The following is a 25,171-nucleotide window of genomic DNA, read 5'->3' on the forward strand; positions in this document are numbered from 1 at the left end:
TCTCGGGGTTTCAGTTCTCAGCACAGGTTTATTTCCAGAACAAACGCGTTTCGGGAGTAACTCCCTTCGTCAGCGTTTACACTCGAACGCGCTGCGCGGCGCCATTATGTTGGCTCACAGTGGGTGATAGAAACAACATAAGACTACAACAAACATTCATGTTTGCGCACCATCTTTGAATGTTATCATTCAACGACTGTGTGAATAATATTTATTATCCAGTCAAATCTCTCACCCCACCATAATCACGCTGTGTATCGGCAAAGGTATGTTATGTTATGTTATGTTATAACGCTCTTGTATAGCACACGGCTACTCAAAGAGTAGGTACAATTTATAATGAATTTTGACATATGAAGTGCCTCGTGTGCATTAGTCACCTGGACATAATTCTCCTAATTCTCCTAAGAAGCAATGTTGATAACCTCAAGACATCGTTACACACACAAATAATGTGTACAAATAAAACAATACCCGTTTATGGTTCCTATCTTGCCATGTATCGGCAATTGCAGCCATATTGGCCGCCAGAATCCCAGGTTAATAGAATATGTTCAGACAGACCCAACACTCTAATGGCCTTGCATATGTCAACTCAAATGGTACCCCTAAAAACAACAATCTAATAAACCTTTATATCAAATACATCAATTTTTAAAAATACAAATTATTCCTTCAGCAATTCATTATTCAAAAATAAGTCACTGTTGCAGAAGATATATCACATATATGTCACCACATTTCAGAATTCATCACGTTCCAATTACTGATATTCAAAGTTATCCCAGATGAGATGACATTTCCTCTTCCATATTCAGACCTCCGGGTGCTTTGGTCTCTAAGTCAATTATATATCGAGACTCCAGTCTCCTGAGTGTCTGTAGTTTATTACCGCCTCTCGGGCTTTCAAGGACACAGTCCAGACAGAAAAATCTCAGGAGATCCAGGTTACTATTGTGCTTTATTGCAAAATGTCAAGCGACAGGATAAGGAAAATCTCTGTTCGCGATCGCCCGCATGTGCTCTAGCACCCTCAGTTTTACTGGATTGATGGTGCTGCCAATATATCTTATTTGGCAAGGACACATCAAAAAGTAAACCGTATGGTCTGTGTGGCAGGATATAAATTTGTTTATTCTTTTTCCACCCTTACAGCCTCTCACATCGTATGTTAAGGTTTGTTTGCTGGATGCACAGGCTTTACACTTCCCACAGGGGAAGAAGCCCTTGGCATCTTTCAATGTTCCCTTGGTCTTACGTATTGGATTTAAATGGCTTTGAACCATATAGTCACGTAAAGATCTCGCCTTTTTAAAGGTTATAAGTGGGGCAACTGGTATATCAGGACCGACAATGTGGTCAGTTTTTAAGATATGCCAGTGTTTGGTCATGATAGATCTTAATCTGAAGGAGTTGGCTGAATAGGGGGTGATCATGCGGAATTTGCCATCAGTACTTGGACGTATCTTTTTCTCAAAGAGAGAACATCGGGACAATTTCCTCACTCTGTTCAGGGCATCATACAGAAGATTCCGTTTGTATCCTCTGTCAGAGAATCTGTCCATACTTTCACTGGCTGCCTTCTCAAAGTCTTCCTCTAGAGTGCAATTGCGTCTTAACCTAAGAAATTCCCCGTAAGGGATGCGGTTTATGAGTCTCCAGGGGTGGCTGCTGGAAGCGTGTAACACGCTATTTCCTGCCGTGGGCTTGCGATACAATAGGGTACGGATCTTACCATCCCTTACACTTACTTGAAGGTCTAAGTAATTGACCTTTTCTTGACTCACTTCCCCCGTAAATCTTAGGTTACAGTTGTTGTTATTTAGCAAACGTATGTACTCACTGGCCTCTGCCACAGGCCCATCCCATACTAGGAACAGGTCGTCAATATACCTGCACCAAGCTACCACTTTGTTGTTCCATGTGGCATTCTCAGGGGCCCAGGCTACCTGCTCCTCCCACCAGCCAACGAATACGTTCGCGTAGCTGGGGGCAAGCAGGAGCCCATCGCCGTGCCAGACAATTGCCTGTATATGTCATCCTGAAAAAGAAAGATGTTCTGATGTAAACAAAAGTTAATAAGTTCCAACAACATCTTATTATGCATGGCCTGTTTTAGTGTTTTTTGGTTCAGGAAGTATTCTACGGCATGTAGGCCCTTTTCGTGCTCAATGCACGTGTAGAGACTCGTTATGTCATGAGTCAGAAGTACATAGGTGGGTTGCCAGTCTAAGTTCTCAACTTTTTCAATGACTTCCGATGTATCTCTAATATAAGATTTCAATGAGAGTACATATACAGGCACTCCAAGACCCAGCAAGCCATGCGAGTGGCCACGCCCACTGGGGCGGGAAAACATACTTTAAGTGAGTGCAATTAGACTGTTGTGTGTTTCAGTGCCAAATGCCCGCAGACCCTGAAGAAGTGATATGCATCACGAAATGCGTAGGCTGGGACATTTTTATTTTGAGCTAAGTACTGCAACTGCCTGAAACTGTTTTCCTCCATCCAATAAAGAAAGGGAAAATCGAGCCTACCTGTGTGTGGCGTCCTTACAGCAGGCAAAACTTGTTGTTGGATGGAGATATATATATATATATTACTACTATTTTATGTACCGTGGGACTCCCACTTCGACAACGGGGAATATTCAAGCATGTGAATCTATGAAAGACACCTGTCAGAAGTAGTACCTGAATTTCCAGATTCCGCGGGAGCGAGAGGCCAGGTCTTCAGTGCTGAGTATCTCCCAATTCCCAAACACCCCTACACCCGGATTTCGCCGAGTCCAGGAATGGAAGGGAAAGGGGAAGTGGATAACGAACAACAAAGAGAGACTTCCACACTGGTGCCTTCTAGCGTCCTCAAGGTATTATGGACTGGTACACCTGTAACAGTTAACAGATAATTACTACAGTTCTAACAACCCTTGCCTACCTATTCCTCACTCCCAACATCCCCTTAAGTACCTGTGGTAGTGTGGACTGAGCAACTCTCTACATGGAGTACTGTATTAGGTTTTCTTCTGAGGGTGATACTCCTGTTGTCGTTTTGAGTTCTTTGTGGAAGGCAAATAAGGTGGTAAACTACAGTATATTATATGCATACAAAATACCCTAATTTACTTGTAGAAATTCTGCTTCCTCTGTGGTTTCATAATGTCTTTCTCAATGGGTATCAAAACTAGATGTGGAACTTCACATGAAGAAAGTCTTAGGCTGGCTGAGAGAAACCAGGCTCTGGCTAGTCTTGAGAAACAGTACTGAATAGTGAAGCGGAACCAAATGAGGAATGAACAGTCTGAGGCAAGAGTTCGACTTCCTTACCGATCTCCAGAAGAATTCAACAGCAAACAGTCTCTGAAGAAACCTCAGCAATGCCGGAATAGCGAGAAACAGCTGAATCTGGGCTGGGGAATGCAAGCGGGAAAAAACGGGACTGAGGAACGGAGTGGCTAATGTCCGCTACAACAACTCCACAGGAATGCGGAAACCAGGGAATGACGAGGTAAGCCGGCAGGCTACGGACACAGAATCCCTGCCAACCCCGACCAAACTACTAGGAAATGCCCCGAGGGAAGTTGACAGCAAACGGGGCTCAAACGGGAACAGAATAGTTGGAGCACGGAATGATGCAACCAACCGCCAGGAAATTTCAGTTGAAGTGCGCCAGATAGAACGCGCTAGAGCACGAAATGGCGGACGGTTCAACCACTAGAATGCTGACCTAGAACCCAGAGCGGCACAACCAGGAAGCTTGTGCCTGGGTTTGAAGTGCGCGCCAGATTGGAATCTGCCTAACTGGGGAACATCGCACCTTGTAAGTAGGTGCACAGGGGGGTCTAATTGACGTAATCGGCCAGATCCTGACAGTACCCCCCACCAAAGCCCCCTCCCAAGGTTTTGAAGGATGACTCTTATGGAATTCTGTGACCAATCTGGGAGCATGAACGTTGCAACTAGGTTCCCAGGACCTCTCCTCTGGACCATAACCTTTCCAGTCCACTAAATAGTAGACTTTTCCTCTTCTCAATTTGGAGTCCAAGATTCGCTTAACCTCAAACTCTTCAGAACTCTGCACAATGAGTGGGGCAGGTGGTTTAACTTGTCTAAGATTTGGGGGGTTTCTTTTTATCAATGAGACATGAAAAGTTGGGTGAATCTTAAATGACTTAGGAAGAGCTACCCTAACACTCACTGGGTTCACCATCCGAAGGACTGCATAGGGACCCACAAATCTCGGTTGAAACTTTCGATTTCCCTTCAACCGCATGTGTCGAGTGGAAATCCAAACTTTTTCCCCAGGCTCAAAAATGGGACTTTCTCTTCGCTTCTTATCAGCCTGAGTCTTGTAAGCCTCTTTAGCCTTATGGAGATTAGAGGTAGCCTTCAGCAAAGATTGGCGCAATTCTTGCACCACCTCCTCAGCAGCCGGAACCTCAACCTCCTCCCGTCCCACCAACATGTTGGGATGGCGGCCGGAGTTCAAATAGAATGGGGAGAAACCAGTAGCTGAATGGACAGAATTGTTGTAGGAAAACTCAGCAGTACTCAACAAGGTAGGCCATTCCCCCTCCTGATCCATCAGATACATCCGAAGATATTGTTCAAGGTCCTGGTTCACTCTCTCGGTCTGTCCATCCGTTTCTGGATGGTAACTGGTGGACAAACGGGAGTCAACCCCCAATCCTTTGAGGAAGGACTTCCAGAATCGAGAAACAAATTGTGGACCTCGATCAGAAATGACCACCTTAGGAATCCCATGCAACCTGACTATGTGCTCAACAAACAGAGTGGCCAACTGGGGAGCGGTAGGAAGGTTTTTTAAAGGAATGAAATGGCTCATCTTGGAGAATTGGTCCACTACCACCCAAATCACGGAATAACCTTGACTAGAGGGCAAGTCTACAATGAAATCCATGGATATGGTGTGCCAGGGAGATGGGGCTACAGGTAAAGGCATTAGGAGACCCTGTGGGGATTGTCTCAAACTTTTTCCCTTAACACAGGGCTCACAAGTAGCGATGTACTGTCTCACCTGAGTGTCCATGCCCGGCCAAAGGAAGGTTCTCCGAATTAACTCCAGTGTCTTCTTGGGACCCTTATGACCTGCCAACTGATGATCATGGAAGTGCTGAATAACTTCTCTTTGCAGTCTTTCACCTGGGACGAACATTTTTCCGAGTAAGAAGGGCTTCCCTTCCTGAACTCTTCTATCTGGGCCATCTACTTCCCAGGTGGCAAATTCAGTCTTGGCGAATTCCTCTCTAATCTGATTCTCCAGTTTATCCTCAATTGTACTTGCCACAATCTTGTCTTCGGGAATGATCAATCCTTCCATCGTAGCTTGACTTTCTTCTCCCATACTCAGACGTGAAAGGGCGTCAGCCTTTCCATTCGCCGAACCAGGTTTGTAGGTCAGAACGAAGTCATAATCTGCAAAGAAGAGTGACCACCGCAACTGTCTGGGAGTTAAAGTTCGTGCGGATTTCAAAAATTGCAGATTTCGATGATCCGTGAACACAGTGATGACATGCCTCGCTCCATACAGATAATGCCTCCAGACCTTGAAAGCCTCCTTTATGGCCAGAAGTTCCTTGTCTGCAATTGAATAGTTTATCTCTGCAGGAGATAATTTGCGAGAATGATAAGCCACTGGGTGGAGTTGACCAGTGTCTTTCTGGCGTTGTGACAGAATCCCTCCAATAGCCAAATTCGAGGCATCGGCTTCAATAAAGAACGGTTCCTTCAAATTTGGGTGTTGCAGAACTGGAGCGGTGACAAATGCTTCCTTCAAAAGCTGAAAAGCCTCTTCCGATTCTCGTTCCCAACAGAATGGCACATTCTTTTTTAGCAGACGAGTTATAGGACTAACCTTTTCGGAAAAATTCTGAATGAATCGCCGATAAAAATTGGCGAATCCCAAAAAACTCTGAATCTCCTTCACCGATCGAGGAGCAGGCCAGGACTTGATTGCCTGAAGTTTGGAATCATCCATTGACACCCCCTCAGGAGACAGGATGAAACCCAAAAACTCCACACTTGCCGAATGAAATACACACTTTTCCAGTTTTACATACAGATGATTCTCCAACAGTCGCTCCAAAATTGCTCGTACATGGTTAACATGTTCCTCTAAGCTGTTTGAGAATATAAGGATATCATCTATGTAAACCACAGCTATGCGATCCAGAAACTCACGAAGCACATCATTCACGAAATGCTGAAAGGCTGCAGGGGCGTTACATAGCCCAAAGGGCATCACTTGGTATTCGAACAGCCCCAGCCTAGTACGGAAGGCAGTCTTCCACTCCTCACCCTCGGCCATGCGAACCAAATGATAGGCCCCCCGCAGGTCCAATTTTGTGTATACACAGGCATCCTTCACCTGATCAAGGAGTTCAGAGATGAGAGGAAGAGGATAACGATTCTTTTTGGTGACCAGATTTAAGGCTCTATAATCGATGCAAGTTCTCAAGGTCCCATCCTTCTTAGGAATGAAAAATAAAGGTGATGATACCGGAGATTTGGAAGGTCGGATGAATCCGCAAGCCAAATTTTGTTCTATATAGTCTTTCAAATGAAGATTCTCCGGTTCTGACAAAGCATAGATCCGACTACATGGTAAAGAAGCTCCCGGCTCCAGTTCGATCCGACAATCGTAGTCCCGATGAGGTGGCAATTTACATGCTTCCTTTTCGTTGAAAACTTCCTTCAAATCTTGATATTCCTCTGGGATGACAGGTAGTTCCAGCGCACAAACCATTTGGATTTGATTGACCAAGTTTTGCGACATCGTGGAATCTGTGGTTTCTGGAATTGCCTGAAAACAGTGCTCGCCACAAAATTCTGAGTTCATCTTCACCGTGCGGCGAGACCAATCAATTTGTGGGTTATGATCGGTGAGCCAAGGCAAACCCAGGATGAGCTGAAACTGTGGTGCGTCGATTAAATTGAAGCGGATGAAACTCTGATGTTCCCCTGGGCCTACCACGGTTATCTCCTCCGTATCGTAAGCAATTGGCCCGGAAGACAAATTGGTGCCGTCCACTGCCCGAACTGGTTCTGGCCTTAACTTCTTCTCAAAATGGATACCAATAGATCTGGCAAATTGGATGTCACAAAAATTTCCGGTGGCCCCTGAATCCACCATCACAGAAACTTCTTCCACATGAGTTTTTCCAAACCGAATCTTACAGGACAAAATCAAATGCGGGGCTGCTGACTGCAGAGTATTGGCCAACAACTGTGATTTTGGAGTTGTCTCTTCCTTCGCTCCCACCAGTGCAACTCCGTCTACTGGTGGAGCCTGTCTTTTACCCATGTACTATTCTTCGATTTCTTCGGACAATCTTTGACAAAGTGACCTGCCTGGCCACAATACATACACAACTTGCCCAGACGCCTCTTTTCTCTTTCTTCCTGGGTAAGAGGTCCTCGAATAGTTCCAACCTGCATGGGTTCTTCGATCGAATGACTCTGGCCCTCATGACTCTTGACTAATTCAGACCTAACACGGTCGAAACGCGGTGGAATTGTTCGAACATCTTTCCGACGCTCATTGCGTCTTTCTGCCTGCCTCTGATCTATCTGCAAAACTAGATCAATTAGCTCCGACACCTCCGTAGGCCTCCTTGGAATCTGAGCCAGTCCATCCTTCAATTCATCCTTTAATCCTCGATAGAAGATTGCCGCTCTCTTAGCCTCGGGCCAACTTGTTTCCACGATCAATTTATTAAAGTGGGCCAGATAAGCCACTAGGTCTCGATTCCCCTGCTTTAACTCTAAAAGCTCGTTGTCTGTGGTTTGAGAAATGGTTCTCCGATCAAAAATGCGCAGAAATTCAGCCTTGAAATCCTCGAATTTGTACAACACAGGATCGTTGCAGGCCACCAAAGGCAATGACCAGGCTGCGGCATCGCCACTCAGATAGGACAGCACAAACGCCACCTTGGACTGGTCCTCTTTAAACAGGATGGGCTTGCAAAGGAAGTGTAAGGAGCATTGGGTAAGAAAAATCTGTGCCTTATGGGGATCACCCTGAAATCTCTCTGGAGGGGCTAAAGGGATAGTAGGGGACATGGCGTGTACAACCTGTGTAGTGAATTCTGACGAAGATGAGGGAGAGGGAGTAAAGGCTGGAGACTTGATACTACCAAAATCAGGACGTGGGCTTTCAGATAACTCCTCCAATCTCTGACGTAAATAACTAGTCTCCTGATTTGACTTTCTCACCTCCTCCCTAGTCTCACTTAACTGTTTCTGTAACCCTTCGAGTACTGAGGCCAAAGCCTTTACATCTAATCCTTCTGCCATCTCGCTCAGTCGGAAGGCAATTTAAGGCACTTCAATCTGTCAGAAGTAGTACCTGAATTTCCAGATTCCGCGGGAGCGAGAGGCCAGGTCTTCAGTGCTGAGTATCTCCCAATTCCCAAACACCCCTACACCCGGATTTCGCCGAGTCCAGGAATGGAAGGGAAAGGGGAAGTGGATAACGAACAACAAAGAGAGACTTCCACACTGGTGCCTTCTAGCGTCCTCAAGGTATTATGGACTGGTACACCTGTAACAGTTAACAGATAATTACTACAGTTCTAACAACCCTTGCCTACCTATTCCTCACTCCCAACATCCCCTTAAGTACCTGTGGTAGTGTGGACTGAGCAACTCTCTACATGGAGTACTGTATTAGGTTTTCTTCTGAGGGTGATACTCCTGTTGTCGTTTTGAGTTCTTTGTGGAAGGCAAATAAGGTGGTAAACTACAGTATATTATATGCATACAAAATACCCTAATTTACTTGTAGAAATTCTGCTTCCTCTGTGGTTTCATAATGTCTTTCTCAATGGGTATCAAAACTAGATGTGGAACTTCACATGAAGAAAGTCTTAGGCTGGCTGAGAGAAACCAGGCTCTGGCTAGTCTTGAGAAACAGTACTGAATAGTGAAGCGGAACCAAATGAGGAATGAACAGTCTGAGGCAAGAGTTCGACTTCCTTACCGATCTCCAGAAGAATTCAACAGCAAACAGTCTCTGAAGAAACCTCAGCAATGCCGGAATAGCGAGAAACAGCTGAATCTGGGCTGGGGAATGCAAGCGGGAAAAAACGGGACTGAGGAACGGAGTGGCTAATGTCCGCTACAACAACTCCACAGGAATGCGGAAACCAGGGAATGACGAGGTAAGCCGGCAGGCTACGGACACAGAATCCCTGCCAACCCCGACCAAACTACTAGGAAATGCCCCGAGGGAAGTTGACAGCAAACGGGGCTCAAACGGGAACAGAATAGTTGGAGCACGGAATGATGCAACCAACCGCCAGGAAATTTCAGTTGAAGTGCGCCAGATAGAACGCGCTAGAGCACGAAATGGCGGACGGTTCAACCACTAGAATGCTGACCTAGAACCCAGAGCGGCACAACCAGGAAGCTTGTGCCTGGGTTTGAAGTGCGCGCCAGATTGGAATCTGCCTAACTGGGGAACATCGCACCTTGTAAGTAGGTGCACAGGGGGGTCTAATTGACGTAATCGGCCAGATCCTGACAACACCCCTAATACTGGAGAACAGCAGTATTTCCACTCCTTGGGCTTGTGCGGAGGATATAGACAATATAAGCAGTCCTTGTGTGGGTCTTCTGAGAAGAGACTTGATTTCCCACAGGCCTATTTGGGCCTGAAAAGCCTTCTTTTGGAACCCTCAGACATGTTGAAAATAGTCGAACACAATTCCAAACAGTACATCCGATGTTTCCTGGAGGTTTGGAGACTGACTGGAAGGCTGTCGGGTCAAATGTTGAGCTGTGAAACACTGGCTGAACACAGCTCAGGGAGACTCCCTAACACGACGTGACGTGCAGTATGAAATCTGAGGTATGGTGGCCCTGCAGGGGATGACTGCTGCAGGGTCTCTGCTCTGATTGGTGGTAGTTTGGATGTTTTAAAATTATGTGAATTGGCTACCAATGTCTATTGTTTAAATAGGGTTTTAGTGCTAATGCTTGAACACTGCTATTAGTGCTACAGTGGAACTCCCACTAGGACGACAGGAAAGATTCAAGCATGTGAATTTATGAAAGATACAATACTGGAGAAATGACAAAATAAAAGATCAATCCAAACATTCTTTTTACTTTCCCTTCTGGTACTGAAACAAAGTCCTGTCTTGTCTCCTTTGTCTTTCAATCATTATCCTAAGTAAAACCAAAGATGTCCAACTACATAGTGAAATATAGTCTGTCATAAAAATGATAGAAAAATGTCTTACAGATTAAAAAAGTACAAACTATTCAACAGATTTGTAATTATCAAGCATAAATTATCCATTAATCATCTTCAAAAGGGCCTGTTAAATACTGTGGCTTTCTAAAGGAAGTGCCAACTAAACGTATTGGTTCTGATTAACAGAATTAAGCCATCCCCCTTGCATCCCCTTAAACATGCTTTTCTGTATTGCTGTCACTGCATTTCTAAGCCTTACACAAGTCTCCATTACCTATATTTACCTGACATTATAAGGCATAAACATGCATGCAAGAACTCATTATGGACTACCTTTAGTTGGCCATTTCTTAATTGGCACGTTCTCGATTAAGCTCTGTAAAAACACATTCTAAAGAATACATTTTAGTCCTCAGCCACAACATTCTCAAATGTTTAACTATCTACAATTGTACACTAGTGTTCGAAACAAACAGAAATGCTAATACATCAGTATAATATAGCTAAATAGATTATCTCCACAGAGTTTATGAGAGAATCTGTCAAAGTACAAAACATTTGACAGAAGAGACAGGCTGGGATGGAAGCCATTTTTTTACCCCCTCCTCAAAATGGAATACTACAAAAGATTGTCGCTGCTAACTTTCTGGAAGCAATAATCAATGAGATTTGCTTTTAAAGAGAAATGTATTTCCAAAGTATGAATTCAATATCAGACTTTAAGCCATACACATCCACACGAGTACCAACTGATATTTCTACTCAGCAGAAACTACACAACAAAATGAAGAAAACTAAAAAACAATTATAGCCACAGGGAGCAGACAAAAATTGAGTCTAGCATAATTTTTTTAATGTAAGATTAGGTAAAAACTTTTGCTGTACGATAGAAAGAAGCAACAAATAATGCATTTAGTTGCAAAACAGAATGGCCAAAACAATTGATGTGCTCCTTTTAGTCCACAGATTTTTTCCTTTATCTGGGCCGCAAAATACCCAATCCTATAGCAAGTATCTTAGGGCCAAAGTAAGGCAACCTTTGACACCAATAAAACATCTGAAAAAATTAAAACTGGATATATTAGCATCATTTACAATGTTTGTTGTAACATTTTAAATGTACCACATTACGAATACATGTCTCCAATGAAAACTTTAACAGAATTTAAAGTTCCATCTTCAACTCCAACTGACCACAGTTCTAGATTACATCAATTTACAACGCTATTTTGGATTAGGAATTTTATGATTTATGCGACAATATTCATGGTTTTAACTAGCTACACTTCTCACTTAAGATGAATTTCTGTATGTTACTAAAGCACTGTAGTACCTCTGTAGACAAGTCCCAAATTCCAATAAGACTGTTAAATCAACTTGCCATACTGGCATGTGGCACCTACTGTTCTCTTTAAGGAAAAACTAATATTCCAGGGAAAACAAAACTACTGCCTTCAGGATATGAAGAAAAAAGTTTGCTACTCATGCACACTAAATTATTAATTTCCATCCTTCACTATAAATTAGCTATTCTTAGTACTGTGTGCAGGGCTAGGAAAATCTTTAAACAGAAGGTAGTTACATCACAACTCTGTGAAACCTAGAGCAAAGTGTCCCCTTCTGCGGTAGCTTTAAAACCCACATCCAAGTGTCACCAAGTGTCAATGCCAAGCCGTCTCGACCAGCATATGCTTAATCAGAGTAATGGCTGAAGGGGTGTCATCTAAGGTAGAGTATGAATACCAGAATCAACATTAAGGGTAATTTCTTTTACTCTTTATCTGCCAGCTTTACTAATTGGCTGTGTGCATACCTAGTCGTGAACCACATACGATAGCCCCCAAAATGGTTACAACAAAAATGAGGTAAGAAGCCATGCTTAACAAAAATTAATGTGTCCGCATGTAATGCAACTGGTGCTATGTAAAGCGCTCCGATACCCGATTCGGGGCAAGTTGGCGCTATAAAACTGTGATAAAAAAGGAAAAGAAACAGCCCATCGATATCTAGGACAAAGGCATATTACGCTCTGAAATCGAATGAGAGCAGCATTGGTTGAGGAAAGATATAATTTAGTACAGAAGAACAGAAGTCTGTGAGACAAAACAAGGCTTGCTTCATATCTACTGTCTAGATTTATGGTTCCGAGAGCTTTGCTGTGAAAGGCTCATTAAGGCCAAACAAGTGTTCTGCGTTATTTTGTATGGAAAACCTATCGGAGTTCGTATTTCAACTAAGGCTGCTAAAAATGTCAGGTGATTACTACATTTGTAAAAGGTCTATGGCACGGCTGCCTGGATAAAAACACCTCAAAAAGCACAGTAAACTATAACGGTCATTCATTTATGTGGAAATCAGGAATTGCAGCTTTAAGGAACAACTGTGATTGGATTTCGGATACAGTGATGCTTTAGACTCCCCATGAGGATGTCAACCTTTTCAGACAGCACATTTGGTATCAAAACCAGTGTGTCAGCTGGGTAGTACTTTTGAAGATGTCATTAGGAATCAATGGTTATCTTACTGAGTGTTTCACACCAAGCTTCTATAAGGCATCTGGCAACTGGAGGACAAAATCTTTTCAGAGGAACAATTTGGGGTAGCTCAAAGACTAGGAAGACATATGACCGAGTAGTAACTGTTTAGATTAGTTTTTGGGGGATAGGATCCCAGTGAATACTTTAGCATTTGCCACAATTTAATAAAGTGATATTCCTGAACTGGCTTTACTCAGCAACAAAATACACAAAGGTCATTATTTAGTACTGACCACTGTGTCATGAAGGTTTACAATATCCTTTGATCTCAGAGTATGAGCGTTTCCACAGGCGGCCTTGCTTGAGGCTAACAATTCTTCTAGATAAAATAACGAGGCTTTCAGTTGCTGCGTGGAGTTCAAGCAGGATAATTGATTTCTCAAAACCGATTATGCCAATACAAAGGAATAGGTCACACAACATTCAGTCTCAAAGTCCATTTTGCTTCCCTGATTAAATTGCGCAGGCTGATGCTGAAACTCTCAGAATTATAACACTTTGCAGTTCTATTATATCGAAGGAGTTACTTTTCGTTTCTAGGGCTCGTAAATACTTCTATTGATTTGATGTTCTTATTTTCATCTGTAAATAAGTTGTGTGCAGTAAACTGGGTTGGCAGAAGCATATTTGGGGAGGACTGGAGGTCCTGCTACAACTTAACTTACTTCTTTTAATCAATTACATGCACCCTTTTCAGCAGCAGAACTAGCTCTTTCAGTTCATATGGTGATAATGAGGGTTGGCATTTATGCTTGGATAGAGATATAGAGAGATATTATCTTTGCCACTCAACATTTGAAGAATATTTTTAAGGCAGTTTGACTCACATCTGTGGAACATGGTTCTGAGTTGCTAAAATTATATCATGAAGAACGACAATTGTCCTTTTCTGCCCATCATCTGACATCACTCAAATCATAAAGTAGCATATATGATTAGTATATGGAGGTTATTAAACAAAGAGTGGCTAGCTTTACGCTTGCTTTATACCATCCAAGATGTTTACAGTATTTAACACTAGTTGTGACTTTGATCAAACAAATATTGTGGTGTAACTAGCAAAACAAGAAGATACACGAATACAAAATAAAAAAAATATGTTTTTCTACTTGGAGAATCATTATTTGCATTTCATATGGTCAATGCATAGCCAATATATTTATCCCCAATTATTGGAACAATAGCTAAACAAGATTCATGCATCTACGCATTGAGATGTGGCACAATGGAGTCTGTTATTTCTACCGAATGCAGGTTTCACACCAAAAATGCATCTCCTCATCACTGGTGGAAAAACAGGTTTTGATTCAAGCATGTTCTGCTCACCTGCCATATTTCATATGAATTACTATCAAATGTATCGTTCTCATTAGCAAGCAATGCACAGAATGCTCCGCCATCAGGCACCTCTGCTGAAAATGTTTGGAATTGGAGCATACAACTCGTAAAGTGCAGTGTGGCACAGTATTTCTATGTTCAAGGGCACAAATGAGGTTTTGAAGGGTAATCTTCCATTTCTGTTTACTGCAGTTCATTAAAAAAGTGCTTACTTTTGGATGGAAGGGAACTGGCAGCATGAGGTTGTTAATGGAAGGGAGATACCCGACATTGGATTTCGGAAGGCCACTTGACATGTCCCCAAATAAAGGACAAGTTAATCCATAACTGCTGTAAAAGGTTCACATCTGAAATTTATTTAGGGAGGGGAAAACTGAATTTGTAAGCAGTTCGAGTCAGACAAAGATGCTTACTCTATACATTCAATAAATATGCAATGTTTTTGTCTGGGTTGTTGCTTCAATTGCAGTATGTCAAACTTAACTTAGAAGTGTCATTCAGCATAAAGAGTGTGAGTTATAGTAACTCAATGTGAGAAAGTGGCTCTATATATACTGGACCAGAGTACGGTACAGTGTGTATAGAGTCTACAAACCCCAGAGGTATAACAGAGGTTAAAGCCAGGTGTGACCTTACTCTCTAAAGTGGTAGCTTGGTCGAGCAGTAAGGCAGTACCAGAGGACAGTGTAAAACATTTGTTGTACACACTCAGTCAGCAAAAGGTATCACACACTCAAAGACTGAACTCCAGTCTAATTGTTTTTATATCGCAATATATAGTGGTTTTATTTCTAGAACCAACAGGCATCAAAAATATACTGCTCTCAATATGAGAGGTCTCAGATGAGTACTTTGCAGAAAGGCAATAAACTTTGTAAAGACAATAGGTACAGGGGTTGCAGTAGGCAACACAGTTCTACACACAATTTAGCATTGAGTTCAATGGATTCTCTTATATAAACACAGGTGAATACTTTGTAGATTACTTTGGCAATTCCAGGACTGGCTCCTTGGTTCAGTCCTGGGGTCTAAGCAGGAAACAGTTTAGCAAAAACGTTTTAGGTAGTGCAGTGATTTTTCAGGAATAAAAAGCTATTTTAAAAGGTCACACTTAGAAACTTTTCAACAGAAATCTGGCAATGTTATCCAATGGGAGAAAGTTCAGGTTGCAGGTAAAGTACGATCTTGTTACTTTTGTAATCCAGTACTGGGCCAGCACTAGTAAACCCGCTAGGGGTTACCTTTGCGTTTCAGCACTGGGCTACAAGGTACAGTACTGGCTCCTCTCCTGATCACAGGTGAGTATTTCGGAATTCGGATGATTTTATATAAATATTTCAAGTTTTCAAAAGTAGACAGAAGATTTTTCGAGTCAAACCAGTCAATGTTATTTAATGGCAGGTAAGTGAGTTACCGGTTTCCTGGTGAGTACTAGACTGGTGAAGTTGTGGTTCTGAGCATAGACTCAGGGGTCCCCCAGGGTCAGGTAGGTACAGTTGGTTCACCCTTAGCGACGCAGGGGCGGCCGGGTGCAGAGGTAGTTAGGCCCAATGCTATCCAATGGGGGACGGAGGGGCTCCGGTTGGGCGCTCCATGTCATCCAATGGAAAAGGTCAAAAGGGAACAAAGGCTGCAGGCTCGGGGGCGGACACTCCAGTGGCGACCAGCACGTCGAGAGGTAAGTTGGGATCTGGGAGCATAGGTGGGTACCCCAAAGGGAGGCACAGGGGGCTGTAGGGCGCCGCGTGCTGGGGTAGCTTTGGGTATCCGAAAATCTTACCCTCATCTGGTCGCGGTTGGGGGGGGGGGCCTGGTTCTGAGTCTGCAGGCGTCGTCTGGTTCGTCGAGGAGGGTTTTTGAGCACTGGACTTCGGGTCCCAGTCACCGGGGGGACGTCCTTGTGGTCTTGGATCACTCTGGCACAGGCCGGGTTCGGCAGGTGCAGAGTGGGCTGGTCTGGAGCTTCTTGGCTGGCACCAGGGGGGTTGTTGCAGCAGAGCCTCTGCTGATGGGAGTCCCAGTCTTTAAGAGGGTCAAGGCAGGCAGGTCCTTTGGGTGTCCCAAGGTTGCTGTCCGGAGGAGTCGCCGGGATTTAGGCAGGAGCAGGTTCCAGGATCGACAGGCCGGTAGGGCTGGGGCCGAGTCAGTTGTTGTCGTCCTGTTAGCAGCTGCGCGGCGGGTCTTCTTCTTGATCTTTTTTCTTTTGGTATCGGGATCTGAGGAAGGAAGGTTCAGGGAGCCCCTAAATACAGAATTTTGGGGCGTTACAGGTAGGGCAAGGGCAGGGACCAATAGGTCCCTGTCCTGGGGTGGGTACACCCCTAGCCTGCTCCTCTCCTGTGGGAGGGGGGGGGGGGGGGGGGGGGGGGGGGGGGGAAGGAGCCTAGCTGGGATTGGGCAGGGCTTCCCATCTTCAAGATGGCCGGAGCCCGGGGTCGTACTTCATCTCGTCTCCCCCACCTGAGTGGTGGGGTTGGCACAGGGTGACACCCCCCCTTCCTGACGTAGTTTTTCCCGCCAGTCTTCCCACCAGAGTGGGGGTCAGAACTGGTGGGAGCCAGTTGCTGGGTACAGCAAACGGTCTGGAGAAGCTCATTGTAGCGGCATGCCTTTGAAGTTTCCCCCTGCCCATCCTGGGGGAGGAGACCTAGCACCTTGCCCAGGATGTGCATTGTTGCAGGCCCAGGAGAGCGGGGGGCTCTCCACCCAAGGGTCCAGCAACATGTCTGCTGTGTGGCAGCATCTGCAGCCACTCAGCCCAGATGTGGATTGTAGGTTAGGTTTTCAGAGGGCATCTCTAAGATGCCCTCGGTGCATTTTACATTAAATCCCACACTGGCATCAGTGCGGGTTTAATGTGCTGAGAAGTTTGGTACCAAACTTGTCAGTCTTCAGAGTAGCCATTATGGTGCTGTGGAGTTCGTAATGACAACCTCCCAGCACCATATACTCTTAATGGCATCACTGCACTTACAGTGCCCAGGAATGGCCCTGGGTACTGTACAGGTACAGGGCTCATGCACCTGTGCCCACACCTCTGGCATAGGGAACTCAGCTAGAGGGGTGACTGAAGTATGCCAGGGCAGTAGGTTCTGTGGGTATGGCACACAGGGTTGTGTGCCATGTCGAGACTTGGTTTAGCTCTGTACCTAGACACTCAGCCTGCAAAGGCAGTGTGTGGGTGTCAGGGTACAGGACCCCTGAAGGTGGCACAATAAGTGCTGCAGTCCTCAAGGGTCTTCCCTGGTCACCATGCCCTGGGTACCATTTACTAGGGGCTGACAGGTGGCCAGAGATGCCAATTGGGTTTTAGTTTTAACACCGCTTTTAGGGAAGGTACACAGGCCCTGGGTACCTGGTTGGCAGGGACCCAGGGCACACTCAGTCAAAGCACATCAGCAGTTCAGAAAAAAGTGGGGCATACCAGCGCAACTAGCACACTCAGCTAAAAGTGTAACACTGTGGGTAGAAAGGCAGATTCTTCAATGTAAAGTGGCTTAAGCAGTGGATTAGAAGCAGAATATTACACTGTATAGGAGCAGAGGCTGTTGAGGATGTGGATTATATCACTGTAAATGGGGGTAAGCCAGGGGAACAGGTGGTTCATTGCACTGTAATGGGGTTGGGGTTTTTCTTGAGAAAGGGGTGTGGGGGAAGGCAGTAATAGGCCTCTGTAAAAGTGTGCAAGTCAGGTGCATGGGAAGGTAATGCCAGTGAAAAGAAATAGAAGGGGGGCTGTTTATTCCACAGTAAATGGTGCCAACCAATTGAAGAGGTAAACTCTTCCACTGTGAAGAGGTGTTAACCCAAGAACAAGGCTAATTCTTCAGCTATAACTGGCACTCATCAAATGTTACAGAGGTTACATGGTGTAAGGATCAAGTATTTAAATCTACAACAATATTTGGAAATTGATTTGGTCATGCTGCTTGCTTCCAAGTGGTTCATCTCGCTAAGAGCAAGAAAATAGTTTAGTCAGTGGTTATGACAAAGACTGTAGAGGGGCAGGCAGCATCCAGCCATGTAGAGCTTTTGCATTAAGCTCAAGGTTTTAAGGACCAATATTTCTACAAGAGAGCAAATATGGAACCTCCAGCACCAGGATGACGTGATAATAGAAGAATTGCCTTACAATATTCCATGGAAAATAGTTATAGGCTCTTTGAAATTCTAGTAAAACCATCTATTCATTACAGTGCTAATGAATTTACAATACCCAATATCTGAAGTCACAACAGAAAAGGACCAATGTGATCTGCAGCAAGAGTTAAAAATGTAGGTAACAGTGGTGTAAATGTAGGTGGTACAAGACTCCCAGAGCTGAAATTAATATTGCAGGAAATTTTATAAACAAAAATCTGCTAATTACTAGTCATGTGCAGTCTTTTGGTTGTCTAAGTGTACTGTAGCAGGTTGTGTTCATAAAAAAAATATAAATCTAGTTAGCAAGCACTTGCTCGGTGTTAGACCTGGCACCATTGGCGTGGGTCTCCCTTCCATTTTATGCTGTTGCCTCATGTGTTTTTCTGGTGTTAGATGCTTTGGGCACTGTGCCACTGCTGTCCAGTGCCATAGTGCGAGTGCTCCCTACTGTAAATTGAAATATTGATTAGCGGTTCCATGATTGGATATTTGGTTTACTTGTCAGACCCTAGTACAGTGCATAGAGTGTGCCCAGGGCGTTTAAATCCAAATGCCGCTAGTGGGCTTGCAGCACTGGTGGTGCCACCCACAGAAGCGGCCTTGTAAAATGTGTCTAAGGTCTGCCATTGCAGAGCCTGCGTGCAGTCTGGTACTGTCATGCTGACTGGTCAAGTGCACCCAATAGCCAGTCCCTAAGCCTTCCCTTTTCCTCATATTAGTCACCCCTATGGTAGGCCTAAGGGCAGGGCGCATTGTAAGTATAAGGTAGGACAAGCCCTGATGTGTGTGGCATGTCCTAATAGTGAATTACAGCCATTTTCGTTTTTCATGCAAGGCTGCCTTTTGTCCATAGGCTAGAATGGGCTGCTGGATTGTTAAGTGTTTATAATCTTAGCAGACTCAGAACATGGGAGAAATTCGAGTTTAGTATGCCTGGACTCAGAATAATGAAATACATATTTTAGTAAAGTTTATTTTAATAATCTGTGTTTGCAAATACCACTTTTAGAAAGTAGGTATTTGCTTGCCTAACCATTTGAGCCGTCCTCTGCTAGGTTGTGTACTCCTTGTCTGGGGAATTCCAGGAGACAGGCTGGGGCAGTCCGGTGGTGAATAGGGAGATCTGCAACCAGATGGGATGGAGGAGTTGCACCTGGGACCTGAATAGGACTGTGCCCGCCCCCCACAGTGCTGGTTCCACCCCCTGTGGTGCATCTGATGTCTCTGCTCTGCACACTGAAAGAAGAGAAGGAAGACTGTCCACAAAGTGCTCCTGGACTGTACGTGCCTTCCACAATGCTGGCTCCACCTCCTGTGGGGTGTCTGATGTGCCTGCCCTGTGCTGTGAAAGGGAAGGAGAAGTCTGGTAAACAGAGTGCTTCAGAACTGGCTTGAACTGGACACAGGCCCCTCTCCCCTCAGAGAACAAAGGATTTTGGGGTATAGGTATTGGGATCCTGATCCCATGAACTTAGATCACTCCTGGAACTGACAAGAAGAAACCTCTGCTGAGGAGAAGGAACCTGAAGAAACGGAGGAGAGACTATTCCCAAGCTGAAGTGCTGCTTGGGGGATTGGCCTGCAGTGGTTGCCTGGCTGCCCAGAGAGGAGAAAGGACTTTGTGGATTTTACCTTTGCTTTCATTTGAGCTAAAAAGATCTCCAAGAGCTTGAAGGAGAGCTTGCCCCCTGACCGAAGTCCCAGGACCAGTGGACTTCACCAGCCTTTGTGAATTGCTGCTGTTCCAGTGGCTACAGAGGCAGGGAGCTGTGACCGACTCTCACGACTGGCCCGGCGTCCTGTTGGTACCGCACTGAGCAACGTCCGCCTCGAACAACACAAGATCTGCGCTCACCGACTCAGTCTCGACGCCGTCAACGAATCGTAGCCTGCACCGCGACTGGAAGGACACTGCATCGTGCAACGCCTCGCTACACCAACTCGAACTGGTCTGACCGACGCGTCACTGCTGCTGACTTAGAGTCCTGTGACCGCACTGGAGTTGGGCACCGCCTCGCACACTTCGTGACGCACCGCCCGACTCGCACCGCTGTCCCGACTGACCAACGCCAGCTCCCGAACTCTGGCTCGAACGCCGCACCGTAAAGCTTGAGGCAACGCACTGAGCAACTCCGCCCAGAACAACTCCAGCTCTGAGCTCACCGACTCTGTCAACGAGCCGTAGCCTGCACCGCGACGGAAGGGACACTGTGACCTGCAACGCTTTCTTTTTGTACACCGCGACGAACCTCGGAATCGGCTCGCACATCTGTGCCAGCCGCCTCAAGGAAAAGGTACTGTGTGAGTCGGTCGATATTTGAGTGGGCCCGGACCGTCACGGTCCGCTGGATTTGTTAGACTCTGTGTTCTTTCAGCACGCCGTAGCGGAAAAGGCTACCGACTCGCACAGAACTTTGATTTACACCTTTTTAACCAGAACTCTTGAAATTTAATAGTACTGTGGATTCTTTTTGTCATTTATTTGTCTTGTGATAATTCTATATAAAGTATACTTATTTTTTTTATATAAAACCTTGTGTGGTGTCCATTTGTAGTGTTGTCACTGGGTTACTTTATGTGGTCACAAATGCTTAACTTACATCGCCTCTGAACTAGCCTAGACTGCTCACGCCACGCCGCCTAGAAGGTGAGCAGGAGTTCTTCTAAGAGGGCAATTCCCTTGCCCTGACTAGAGGAGAGGGTCCCTGCTTGTCACAAGTACCTACCTGTGCCAACCAGAGACCCCCAATTCTAACACTCTGTTTCATAAACATAATTCAATCCTTGAGGAAAATAATCAAAAAACGTGACCAGATTAGTGTTTAACAGGTCCTCAAAATTAAAAAAACACTAAACTGTCAATAGGTTCTTTAAAGGCTAAGCTAAAACCAAGCATCAACCAGAAGAGTCAACCACAGGCGGTGAACACACAAACTGCAGCGAAGAGCGTCCCATGCACCAAATAAGGATAAGAGGTGTAGTAATTTACAACCAGCAGATGGATCTCACTGATCCTCTCTCGAACCTAGTTTTAAAGCACTCAAATCATCAAAATCCCAAAATACAAAATCTGATAAACGAGGACCCATAATACACACAGTATCAAATGATTAATCTTTTTACAAGGTTGAGTAGGATAAGAGTTTAGTAATAAATTTGGTGAGATGAAGAATATTACATTCTTTCTTCCGCTAAGGAATAGAAAGGAAGGGAGGAAGTGGATTCTGTATGAAATGAACGAACAAGTTATGTTAAAGGTGATTAAGAAGGCATGGACTAAACATCGTTTGATAAATGCAAAGATGTACACCATCAAGAAGAGGATTACTATACTGCTGCACTAGAAGGCTATCGGTTATGGGAGTATATGTTGCCTGGAAACCCAGGGGACATTTTTCATAATTAACCAAGGGACAAGATATCTGTGTGTTTCTTCCTAGAGACAACGTTTATTTAACCAAACACCACTCAGCCACAGAAGGAAAATAAAGAAATTAAAATAACGATCATTTACGTGGTTAAAAACACATTTTCTTAATACCAAGATGGTAGCTTCCACCCCTGGAACCCACATGTTTAAGCCCGTCTTACCTTCCTAAAGGGTCTTGAGACGTGGCTCCTCAATTGGAATTCTGCAGGCAAGTGAAAGGCTCCTCCATCTCCCCCCTCTTCCTCTCCTCTCTGGTTGGCAAAAAGTAAAATCAATGTCCTAGCGCTTAGAAGCCAAAGAGGCGTGGAATTTTGCAATATATATAAAAAGTTAATTCTTATAAAAGTTGACGACTAACTCTATGGTGGCCTGTGTACAGTAGAGCCTTTGTGCAAAAGGAAGCATCACTAACCAATCTCCATGAAAAGACAAAGTGCCCAATTTAGACAGACTAATCAACGTTAAGCCAATACATTACTCACTATTCCAAAATCCAGTTATGCACAGAACCACAAACCAGAGCAGCTTATCATTACCAAATGAATCTCAAACACAAGGAAAAAATGTTAACTTAATGCTGAAAGCACATATTAAAATGAATGTATTAAGGCAGCGCTAAATAGAAGAATGTTAAACATGGAATTGTATTAAAGTACCTTCTAATACTACTAACCACTGTAGGGGAAAATTTTGGCTTTATGTTTTCTTTTCTTGGAAAATAATTATCCAAACATGCATTAATACTACTGAATGTAGGAAGAGATCAACAAACCATAGTTACGAGAGCAACTAAGAATGTTTACTCAAGAGGCAAGGTGCACATTTTCCCAAACCAGGGCTCTGATGCTTAGCAAAGTCACAGACGATATCATGTACGAGAGGCAGAGCAGCTTACAGGTTACAGAAAATGTAATGCTCAATAATTCAGAGAGCACTCTTGTGTGCTGGTTTGATAAAACATGAAGATAAAATATAGGGATGCACGCTTCAAGCAGTTAAGCAAAAGTGTATAGATGACGCAAACTAATGTAGATAGCAATTAAACACTCAACTGCATCAGAATTATACCCAAACATAAAAATAAGATAATGAAGGTATGGGGTCATATAACAATACACCAGCAAGTGAAATAAAGTCGCATGTGCTCCATTCACACTACAAACCATTTAAACACTGAAGTGGAAGAGAAGGTCTATTGTAAATACAATGCAAGATAGGTCACCAGGTTGATTTACAGCTAGCCAGTACCTCCCTAGTAATACTTATTTTTCTTATCATGGGTTAGAAGTCACCATTACATATAACATAACGTGCATTTGTAAAGCACACGTTCATTCAAGGGTATCTTGGCACTGAATAATACATGTTTATTGGTGTTCACGGCACAAGTCAAAATGTATCATATTTGAGCAGTCTAAGCCAGTTTGCTATTCTGCTCTTATTTTGTTCTCCTGAAAAGCAACCTCATTGTACACAAAAAAATAAAAAGCCTCGAGTAAATTAAACCGTTATACCCTAATTGGTTTAGGCTATCTGGACAGGATACTGCAGAGTAGTACATCGTTATGCACAAAGCTGAGGGATAGGGCTGAGGAGTGTATAATGGAAAACTTCTGGTGATACGCCTTCGTTCTGAGACACATTGTAGTTAGATATACTTTAAAAAAGCAGGACAAGCCTGCAAATGTACATTTTTATCCAGCACACACTATCGAGAAAAACCCTTACCTAATGTCAGTTTAATACTCTAGGCAAATAAATAAAATTTTGGAGGAAGCACTAGATATATCAAATTGACTCGGGTTTACTCGGTCCTTAGGTGTTAATTACAATATTCCATTTCATTACAATATTGCATTGAATTACAATATGAATGATGCATTTCTTAAATAACTAAAGCACACTACACTAGGTAAGAACTCAGCACTTTAATAAGGTTAGATTTTCTGTATAAAGCTACAAAGGATAAACATATGGGCAAACTTTGAAAAATTGATTATACCTATATATTGCTCCCCAAACAGAAAATATTTCTGGCGAGATGTGACTTGATATGTGTAACAGTAAACCCCGAGTCTTTCTAACGCTAATAAAGAGCGACAAATCATACATCCTTTAAGAAGGAATGTCTTTGTACCTCAACTTATTTCTACAGCGTCTAGAAGAGTGGATGGTTCCTACCTTCTATTTTTTGCCAATCACATTTCTAGATAAAGTCTCAGTACCAGTAACTTGGTTAAAATTAGTAACCATCCCTGTATACAAGAAGGGCGAGATGATTCTATCTACAAATTTACGAACTACATTCTTGGATCATACTCAAAACTGTTTGGGAAAAGGAGACGTGGTCAAATAAGTATACACAAGCTGTCACACAATTACAAGCCCTGAAGCAAATCTCGGAATAGCCCCCCCCCCCCCAAACATGTTCACCAACAAAAAGGTAAACGTTCTATGGCCCTCTCTCTACATCTAGAAGCAGCATAGATTATAGTTGGCTGCTCCTGCAATCAGTTACGAGCACGCACAACATCCCAAGGGAACATAAAGCTATAACACTTATACCTTGCAAACGTGGAACTTGGAGAATTTTCTGTCAGTTTTAGAGCGAATAGATTGTTCGAAAGATGCGCACACTCCCCTGCCATCTCTATAAATGACTAAGTAGATACCGTGAACAATAGCATTTTTCCAAAATAGGTGGGCAACAATGTAATCTTATTCTCATCAGCTGAACATATAATTTAATTGCTGTAATCACTCTTTTTTCCATTTTTTCCACTCGTCATAGATCAATGAATCGATGTGACCAGAATTGAAACATTGGCCATGGGGAAAGGAAACCTCAGACAGTTGCCCCGATTAAGTCCCTTAAGGGATAAAACGAGTTGGCGGGTCTTCCAAAGTAAAGTGATGTCTCGGATGGAGTAATACATCTTGGGATAAAAAACGATTCTATGATTTACTAAGAGGTTGGGTGTACGTAAGTGGAAGAAAGAGTAATTACAGCTACTAAATGGACCTGGAAAATCATTTTAAATTATGCCCCTTTGCACAACGCACAGCAACAGTCTGCATGCATTAAAAGCAAACAGCAATGAAGGCCACCTTGAGCTAATATAACCCAAGAATAAGGCCTGCAGAAGGCATGAGGATTGGGTAGTAAACATATGGAATAAATAAAATACCCTTAAAGAGGAGGGGCAGTGAATAATAGCTGTAGAGTGATCAATGGGTACAAACGGCATAAAGGTGGTGTTGGTATATGCACTCTAGAAATGCACATGCATCCCACATGAATGCAGAAGACAGAGAACTTAAAGCAACATACAATGTAGTTTTGGTTCAGATGCAGATACATTTGGATTGCCTTAAATGACGACGCAGATTTGGTATCTATCGGTAAGTCGTATGAGGGTCAGCTGACAATCAAGTTGTGAAGAATTAAGTTTAGCAAAACAAATATCGGTATGGAAGTCAAAGAGGTCCAGGAATACAAACAATC

At 43.8% G+C, this 25,171-nt stretch overlaps 1 protein-coding gene across 23 annotated transcripts in view; it reads right to left on the reverse strand.

Moving 5' to 3' along the window:
* Positions 1-25,171, reverse strand: part of PUM1 (pumilio RNA binding family member 1) — a 1,043,345-nt gene that overhangs the window by 778,055 nt on the left and 240,119 nt on the right. For 13 of the 23 annotated variants that reach the window (XM_086956828.1, XM_086956827.1, XM_086956826.1 and 10 more), the window contains exon 4: positions 21,828-21,917. The exons of the other annotated variants lie outside the window; for them this stretch is intronic. In XM_086956828.1, coding sequence (XP_086812954.1) covers positions 21,828-21,917 — 90 coding nt within the window. The remainder of the gene's footprint in view (positions 1-21,827; positions 21,918-25,171) is intronic. 23 annotated transcript variants of the gene reach the window in all.

Source organism: Lissotriton vulgaris, chromosome 2_1, assembly GCF_964263255.1.
Source record: "Lissotriton vulgaris chromosome 2_1, aLisVul1.2, whole genome shotgun sequence".
Lineage (NCBI taxonomy): Eukaryota > Metazoa > Chordata > Amphibia > Caudata > Salamandridae > Lissotriton > Lissotriton vulgaris.